The sequence below is a fragment of the Garra rufa genome, chromosome 3, assembly GCF_049309525.1.
Source record: "Garra rufa chromosome 3, GarRuf1.0, whole genome shotgun sequence".
In the NCBI taxonomy this organism is placed as follows: domain Eukaryota; kingdom Metazoa; phylum Chordata; class Actinopteri; order Cypriniformes; family Cyprinidae; genus Garra; species Garra rufa.
The window spans coordinates 39,658,998-39,668,466 of record NC_133363.1 but is presented as its reverse complement, the minus strand read 5'-3'; the positions used below and the strand labels follow the sequence as shown (position 1 = coordinate 39,668,466).

The window sequence follows — 9,469 nt, the reverse complement described above, 5'->3', positions numbered from 1 at the left end:
TCTTAAGACACGAAACGATCGTTTTTTGTGAGAAACTGAACAGTATTTATATCATTTTTTACCTTTGATACACAGCCACGTCCATCTGTCATGAGCACGAGTTTGGCATCAGTCACGTCACATGTGCACGCGCTCTAGCGTAGAATACGCAAACGCCGTAAGGGGAAATCAGTGAAAAGTCCCGGATGAGTTTGTGCAAGCAAACGTAATCTTTTAGCTTTAAATCGGTTTAAACAATCAGGATACGCGCAAGGAATTACCATTTTGAATAGCCGCTATACCCACAATCTCTGTGCTCTGTGTAAACAATGAGTGTTGTATACATGCGACAGATCGCTTCCGGCGTTTGCGTATACTACGCCAGAAGCGCGTGCTCATGTGACGTGACTGATGCCAAACTCGTGCTCATGACAGATGGACGTGGCTGTGTATCAAAGGTAAAAAATGATATAAATACTGTTCAGTTTCTCACAAAAACCAATCGTTTCATGTCTTAGGACATCAATGTATCGTCACGAGCCGCAGGGTGTAATTTGAATTTGTCTGTGCATGTTTTTGTTTACTTTTAAAGGTTTGGTGCCCATCCACGTCCATGATAAGGCTGGCAGACTGCACCGGTTTTCATTAAAAATCTTCGTTTGTGTTTTTCTGAGGAAACAAAGTCACCTACATCTTGGATGCATTGGGGGTAAACAGATAAACATCAAATTTTCATTTTTGGGTGAACTATCCCTTTAAGATTTTCAAATTCTTGTATCTCGGCCAAATATTGTCCTATCCTAACAATCCATACATCAATCAAAAAAAAAAAAAAGACCCTTATGACTGGTTTTGTGGTCCAGGTCACATATTAGTATGTCATATATATGTCCATATGTAGTAAAAATGTATTGCTTTTCACAAATGTTGAAGTCCTGCTACACTTGGGTCAATTGGAGCAAAAAAAACCTTGGTACACCATTTGTATGAAACCATCATTTTGTCCTTTATTGCCATTATCTTGATCTCCTTTTGTATCGTCAAACTAGGTTTTGAATCGCTACATGTCCGCTCCATTGATCTCCACACTTCCTCCTCCTCCGCCTCCGATGGTATCTGTGCCTGTGTTAGCCACGTCACCCTTCATCACCACCGGCAGCACGCGAGACTGCATCAGGCTGAGAGGTCTGCCGTACACCGCCGCCATCGAGGACATCCTGGAGTTTATGGGAGAACACACCATTGATATTAAACCACATGGGGTGCACATGGTCCTAAACCAACAGGTGACAGAGAAACTTAATTATACTGGAAACATCAGGTGTTTTTAGAATTACCCTTTGACCCTTTTTTTGGTTTGTCTTTTCAGGGTCGACCCTCTGGTGATGCCTTCATTCAGATGAAGTCAGCTGACCGTGCGTTTATGGTGGCTCAGAAATGCCACAAAAAGATGATGAAGGATCGTTACGTGGAGGTCTTCCAGTGCTCCACTGAGGAGATGAGCTTTGTGCTGATGGGGGGAACGCTTAACCGCAGCGGCCTCTCGCCGCCTCCTTGCAAACTGCCCTGTAAGAGACTCTAGTACTTCATGGAGCTTTTTTAAATGTCAAATGCTTGTTGGAAACCTCATAAGTTGAACTGCGCTGTTAATTTGGGTTAGTATTTAGCATGAGCCAGCAGCTGTAATCTGTTCCTGTTGAAGAGATGCTGATCTGTGTGCAGTGTTCCAGTCTGCACTCTTCTGCTCCTATCAGCTGGGCTGTTTGAGATTACATTTCAGCTTATCTACAAGAAAGCGGTGTGATCACCTCTGTCACAGATCTAAAGGTGCAACACTTTGGCATTTTAGAAAGAGCAAGCCTGTAGCAGCACTAAAGGAAGGGCTGTTTACTCTGTGATTTGATCTGGTTGTTTGACCTTGGCTTGAGAATGGGCCGTATGTGCTCACATCACATCAGAGGAGACAGTAGTTGTCCCTGTGCCAGTTTAGCTAAGTATACATGACATTCACACACTCCTGCAAGGTCAGCTTTCTCTGTATGTGTGTGTGTGTGTGTGAGTGAGAGAAAGAGAGAAATTTAGCATGCCCACCTGGTGAAATTTTCTTTAATAACACACTTTGTCATGTGTTTCTCAGGTCTCTCTCCACCAACATATGCTGCATTTCCTGCGAGTCCAGCGATGCTTCCCACTGAGGCAGCGTTGTATCAGCCCCCCCTGCTGGCCACTCCAAGAACTCCACAGGCCCCAACACACAGCCCTGCACCTGCTTTAGCCTACTACTCTCCACAGCTTTACATGAACATGAACATGAGCTACACCGCCTACTACCCCAGGTACAACAAAAAGACAAATACCTGCGCAGGGAATTTAGCTTGGTCTAAATTTACCCTAATCTTTACATGCTACCTGGTTAAATGTTTTTTTTTTTTTTTGTCTGTGACCCATAGTGAAGGTAAAATGTGCTGTGCAATTTATTTATTAAACATTATCGTCTTTTTGTTTTAAATGGCTGACGAAGAAAAACATCAGCGTTTAATAATAATCATCTTAATAACTATGCTTTCAGCAAGCAATATACAGTCAAACCAAAATTTATTCAGACACCTTCACCTTCTCACATTATCACAGTTTATTCGCTATAGCTTGGAAAATGGTAATACAATATTACAGGAACTCAGAGTTAAACTGTGTCAGAACAAATTCATCTTGATAATGTCATATAACTTTGATATAAAGGTATGTAATGGATTACAATCAACCAAAAATTCAGACAACTGTTAGTATGACAGTATTTACAGAAATATCAATATTTTGTTGACCAATTACCAAGTAATGCTTAATTTTTGTTCAGACAAGGTTGCATTAGCAATTAAAGACTCTAAATCTTTGGTCCCAGTTTTTTTTTTTATTTTACTGTTAGTCCACTGTATGAAGAATTTTTGGGTATAATATGTCACAGTTTACATTTATTTTGCTATCCTCACTTACATAAATTAACTATAGTGTCCTGCACCCACTAGTAAAAAAAATAAAAAATAAAAAATTATATCTGGTGTCTGAATAATTTTTGGATTGACTGTAACTTTCAATTAATCAAAGAATCCTAAAAAAAATGTATCACATATTCCAAAAAATTATTAAGCAGCACAGCTGTTTTTAACATTGATAATACATGTTTATTGTGCACCAAATCAGCATATTAGAATTATTTGTTGAAGATCATGAGGCACTAAAGACTGGAGTAATGACTGCTAAAAATTCAGCTTTGCATCACATGAATTAATTACATTCTAAAACAGAGTTAAATAGAAAGTGTTTTTTACTGTATTTATAATCAAATAAATGCAGTCTTTGTTGACCAAAAAGACTTCTTTCAAAGACATTGTCTTACCAACCCCATACTTTTATATGTTTGTTTACTTAAGTCCAATTGTGGCATTTAAAGGTATAGTTTACCCAAAAATGAAAAGTCTGTCATTAATTACTCACCCTCATGTTGTGCCATCTTCAGAAAACAAATTAAGATGTTTTTGACAAAATCCGAGAGCTTTCTGACCCTCCATAGACAGCAATGCAACTGACACGTTCAGAATGATGACTTTATTCGAGAATTTTGCACACAAAGTATTCTCGTAGCTTCATAAAATTATAGTTGAACCACTGATGGCTATTTAACAATGTCCTTACTACCTTTCTGGGCCTTTAACGTGTCAGTTTCCTTGCTGTCAAAGCTCTCGGATTTCATCAAAAAATATCTTAATTTGTGTTCTGAAGATGAATGAAGCTCTTAAGGGTTTGGAACAACATGAGGGTGAGTGATTAATGACAGAATTTTAATTTGAGTAAACTATCCCTTTAAATTATGCATCCTTTTTTTTTTTTTTTTTCTCAACTTATCTCGTCTCTCTCTGTTAACTAGTCCACCAGTCTCTCCCTCCACGGTGAGTTATTTTGCGGCCCCGCCGGGTTCAGTAGCAGCAGCTGTGGCTGCCCAGCCCACCCCTGCCATCCTCCCCCCACAGCCCGGAGCACTTGTGCGAATGCAGGGTCTGCCGTACAACGCCGGGGTCAAAGACATCCTCAGCTTCTTTCAGGGATATCAGGTGACTCCTCGTTCCACTACTCGCTCACTCATTCATTCAGGTTCTCAAGTTCAAAAACAAGCTGTGCACCTCTCACCTGAGACTTTATCAGGGCCCTGGTTCTCTGGGATTAACAGCACACATCTTAAAACGTTTCTATGTAGTGTTTTATGCTGAATCATTGTGTACATTTTGTCCTCTCATTAGCTGAAACCCGATTAGGCGGAGACGTCAGAGGATGGTATGACACCAGCACCAAAGAGGGTTGAGTTAGATGGAAATGAGTGGTGCTTTGTTTTGGGCACGGGTCTGTGTGCTTTCTCTCTTACAGTATAAAAATATACAGCCCTGGAGATTTTCTAGATATTAGTTTTTTCTTTGTTGTGTGGTGGGGTTGGTAAGACTGTGTTCAGCATGCAGCGTCCTTGCCCTCTCCTCTAAGGCGTGTGACACTTTGAGCCGTGCGTCTAACACTGTTCACAAAGCGTAGCACAGTGGCGCATGTGTGAAATGCCGAGTTCAGGTTTGACTTCTGGCTGAACTGATGAAATGGATCCGAGCCCAGTCCACCCTCCAAGTGTGCTTTTAACCTCTGATACAAAATGCACACTACGGGCCTCTGTGTGCGGGAAGTGTTTCTTTTTTGGCAGGTGGTCTGCACCCCCCCTTTCTCTCTATATCTATAGTGCATTCATGCTTGAACATCTTATGTGCAACCCTGTACGATGCATACTTTTTATGTCTGTTGTGCAGTGTATTGGGGTGGTGTGTTTCAAACTACCTGATCTCATGCCGAAAGTCTAACTGTGGGAATTTTTTCGTAAAGCACAGCCACGTACGTTTCATGACATTTGATGTGAAATGTCCACTGAGTGGCGCAATTTATTTTTTTTTTCCCAAGAACAGATGAACGTACATATGGTACGTTTTGTGATGTTGGTTTTTGTATGCATCACTGCAGTTCTGACTTAAAATGTCACCTAAACCTACCAGATAGTATGAACAAAAGCAAATGTGATGTAAAAATGCAATCGCAACCATGCCATTTTAGCTTGTTTTTAGATCACTCGATTTCTCATCTTATGTTTTTCACGGGATTCGTACCCAATGACTCCGCATCCTAAGTCCAATTCAGTGCTGAATGAGCTATCGAGCAAGCTTATGTCCGGAAAGCGGAACATATGGAGCTCTAATCATACCAGTTTACAAAAATGATTACAGGTGCTCACTGTTTTACCGCCTCTACTGTTTATTTCTGTTGGAAACTGCAGTGGTATGTACTTACTGGCACGTATTTCACATCTTACGAAAAAGCTCTCAGAGGTAAGTTTTCGTCATGAGATCAGGTTGATTTTAAAATGAATATGTTTGGACATACACTGGTGTCACTATTTAGGTTATTATATAAGGCACTGTGTTTCAGATCTGTTTAAAGAGCCTTTTAAATGAACTACAAGACAATTGTATTTCAGTATGCTCAATACTCTTTCTTTCATTTATATGTAGTTTTTAATTTTTCAGACACACAGTAGATGTAGGGGTGTGAATATATGTGATCTGACAATTTAATTCAATCATATTTTTTTTATTATAATATAAAATAATTCAAGTTTATGCTGCTTAATGTTTTTTGATTAACCAAATCTTTTGAATGATCGTTAGATTGATTCCGTGCACTTAAAAGACATTTATGTTCTAAAATATCTGTTTTAAATAAACTCTATTCTTTTATACTTTCTATTCATCAAAAAAAAAAAAAAAATCCTGTATCATGGCTTTACCAAAATACTAAGCAGCAAAAACCTTTTCAACATTACAAAACAAATTCTTAATGATTTCAAACACACATAATTGGTAAAAATGGTTAAGCTCACTTAGGCTGCATTTATTTGATCAGAAATACAGTTAAAAAAACAGTAATGGTATAAAATATAGTACGCGTTTTCTGTTGTAAAATATTGTAAAAATTCTGTGATGGCAAAGCTGAATTTTCAGCATAATTACTCCAGTCTTCAGTGTCATTTATTCCTTCAGAAGTTATTCTAATATGCTGATTTTGTGCTTGAGAAACATTTCTTATTATTCTTATTTTTATTAATAAACAAAGATTAGAACATTTTTATTGTTTTTGTTCTTTTGCAGTATTATAAATGTCTTTTATAATAATTTTTGATCAAATAAATGCATCCGTTTTAAATTTCTTCAAAATACAAATTTTACATCTATTTTATTTAAAAAAAAAAAATTCACATCTTTTTACACCCCTAGTAGAAAGGCATACTACTGTGTGGTCATCTGTACATGTATGAAGATGGTTTAGAGAAGTGTGACGTGAGGCCTGTGGCACTGACTGTGGCTCATTGTGCTGTAGTACGCTCCTGAAGACTACAGCAGCTTGGTCGGAGTGAGCGATCAGGGCCGGAGTCTGATTCAGCCTAAAGAGTGGCTTTGTCTGTAGGGGGAGCCTCTCCAGGTAAGCTCCCATGATGTCCCATGATGAACCCGTCGCTTGTGCATGGACTAATACTCTTAACTCCTCTCTTTACTTCCACTGCTTTGGGCTGACCTCCAATCAGAAGCGGAGTCCAGGAATGCTGTCTTCTGTTTTCTTCTGTTTTTGTACCGGTGTAAAATCTTTACTCTCTGCTTGTTGCGTAATTAATCCCAGTATGCTTCATTGATCTGTTTATCTGCTGATTTAACAAACTTTCAGTTGTAATAATGCTCTTTCTCTCCAATCTGACTAATTGGTTTGGGCTCTGAATGTCTTGTTCTTGTAGCATAATTGTTTTTAACTTACTTCAAGTCTCCTGCCTTTATAAAGGTTTCCTAATGAGTGTCTAAGTAAATACTCTCATTCCTTTTCAGCTGATTTGCTTGGTTTTGATTAATCCAAACTCAAATCTTGTTTCTCTCCATAGCGCTTCAGTTTAGTGTGTATTCATAAGAAGGGATCTTGAGCTTTTCTGATCTTATTTTCTATTTAATTTAATTTAATTTTAGTTTTTAATTTTTTTGTTACTTTTTATCTATCTTTTATTTTTTATTCTTTTATTTGTATTATTATATTATATTTTATTTGTTACATTTATTTTGTGTATTTTTAAATTTTATAATTTTATTTTATTTTAAATTTAATATTTTTGTATACATTTTATATTTTTTCTTTTTATTTATTTTAATTAAATTAAATTTATTTGTTACTTAATTTTTATGTTTAATTGTGTTTTATTTATTTTAAAAATTTATTTTGTTTTTATTTTCTATTTTTTTTTCTGTTGAATTTTATTTTTAACAGTTTTTTATTATTTTTTTACTTTATTTTTCTTATTTTGTTTTATTGTTTTATTTTTACATTACTGTTATTTTATTGTATTTTTTAAAATATTTGTTTTAAATTTTATATTTGTTTTTATTATTACTTTTTCATTTTACTTCGTTTTTTCATTTTACTTTATTTTATTGTTTTAATTATTTTATGTAATTTTAATTTAGTTATTTTCTATTTTTTTGTTTATGTATATTTTATATTTTATTTTTTGTTACTTTATTTTTCTTTTGCTTTTAATTTAATTTTGTTACTTTTTTACATTTTCATTTAGTTTAATTTAAGTTTGTTTCATTTTTGATTTCTTTTTTAATTTAAATCTTTGTTTCTTTTTATTTTATGTATTTTTTTTTATTTAATTTTATTTTAAAATTCATTTTATTTTGTTACTTTTTTTTATTCTTTTTTTTTAATTTTCATTTGGTTTAATTTAATTTGTTACTTTTATTTTTATTTTATTTATTATTATTATTATTATTATTATTATTATTATTATTAATTAAGTTATTTATTTATTTTTACCACTGGAAAAAAAAAAAACACTTGATTTCTTTTTCTTTTTCGCTGTAGCTCCAGGCGGACTCTGTGCTCATGCTGTATAACTGGAGTGGTCAGCGTAGTGGGGAGGCACTGGTGACCTTCCCCAGTGAGAAAGCAGCGAGGCGTGCTATAGCCGAATGCTCCAACATTCCCCTCTCCGGCCACCCCATCCGCCTGGCCTGCTGCGAGTGACCACACACAGACCGCTTCACCCCCCTGAGGGAGGACCGCACTTCATCTGTCTCACCCCTTTTCTCCCTCATTACCTGTCTTTTGGCCTTTCAGACAGTTGTCCTGTTGTTCTTGACACAAAGTAGGAGTGGAGCTGACACAGAAGCACTGTATATGTTTATATACACACGTTTAACCATCTCAGCAGCACTGCCTCACTGCGTGTGTGTGTGTGTGTGTGTGTGTGTGTGTGTGTGTGTGTGAGAGAGAAAATGAGATCAGTGGCATGCATGCTAAACTTTTCCTGTGGCTTTTGATGTCAAGATCTCTTCTGTCCTAATTCAAGACTTAAAGTAAACTAATTGCAAGCCATCAGTTTGTGGAACAAGAGATCTTTCTGTTGTTGTAAACACCGCTGGGCAGTCCAGTTAGGCTGCAGTCCTTGCCTTGCGCTAGGAAACCAAAGTGCAATGCAATACTTCTTTGGAACAAGGAATGTTTTGAAATACAGTAAGATTGTAAGAAGCCAAATACATGCTTTAAAAGACTATAAGACTGTTATGCTGCACATAGGATTAAAAAAGGGCATGATGGTTTTTCCCAGTGTATTTCTGCACTGTTTGGACTGACAGCCTTATTTCTTATTTAATAGAGATCAGACCAAGTATGTACTCCATAGACTTGCATGAACTGATTTTTAGTTTAATCCATTCGAAAAGTCAATTATTTTATTTAAAGTAAAAAGAAAAAGAGTTGTGATTACATTCATTAATGCTCATTCTTTAGAGGAACTGAATCGATAGAGGTGTGTGTTCTGTTGACCCCATGAGAGATTATGTGCAGACTGAACTGTGCCGAGGTCTTACCTTGTTTTGGACTTTATGATGTTTTGGAAATGCGGTCTACGTCTGTTCTTTTCTACTGCTACCAGGCTGCTTGAATCATGAGCTTCATTTATTATTATTTTTTTCATGACTGCATTACCTGGAGTGCAATACAAGGCTGAACAAAATGTCACACCTCTCTAGTGAAAGAAGGGGCATTTTTTTCCCCAAAAATGTATGAAATGTTTATGTGTGTATAAAATGTGACTCTTATATGCAACAAATAAATTGATATTGCTCTGATATCATGTCAAACTGGTGACATGGATCTTTTTTGGGCCAGCTTTGTGTACTAAGATTTTTGAGCTTGACATAATTTCTGTTCATTCAAAATCCCTGTTTAGTTTAATTTGCAGGTTTCACAAATTTAGAAATCACACTTTCAAAATTAGACTACTTCCAGGTACTTCAAGATGAGAGAAAAAAGTAGTTGTGGGTTATTTTAATGTTACTTGGTTTTAAATATACATCTAGAGGCCCCC

General features: G+C 36.3%; 1 protein-coding gene across 1 annotated transcript in view; it reads left to right on the top strand.

Annotated features, from left to right (window-relative positions):
• esrp2 (epithelial splicing regulatory protein 2) overlaps positions 1 to 9,230 on the top strand; it is a 26,849-nt gene extending 17,619 nt beyond the window's left edge. Inside the window, exons 11-15 of the mRNA XM_073836613.1 lie at positions 1,029 to 1,265; positions 1,349 to 1,547; positions 2,117 to 2,315; positions 3,902 to 4,085; positions 7,963 to 9,230. Coding sequence (XP_073692714.1) covers positions 1,029 to 1,265; positions 1,349 to 1,547; positions 2,117 to 2,315; positions 3,902 to 4,085; positions 7,963 to 8,124 — 981 coding nt within the window. The 3' untranslated portion in view covers positions 8,125 to 9,230. The remainder of the gene's footprint in view (positions 1 to 1,028; positions 1,266 to 1,348; positions 1,548 to 2,116; positions 2,316 to 3,901; positions 4,086 to 7,962) is intronic.
• The last annotated feature ends 239 nt before the right edge of the window (positions 9,231 to 9,469 follow it).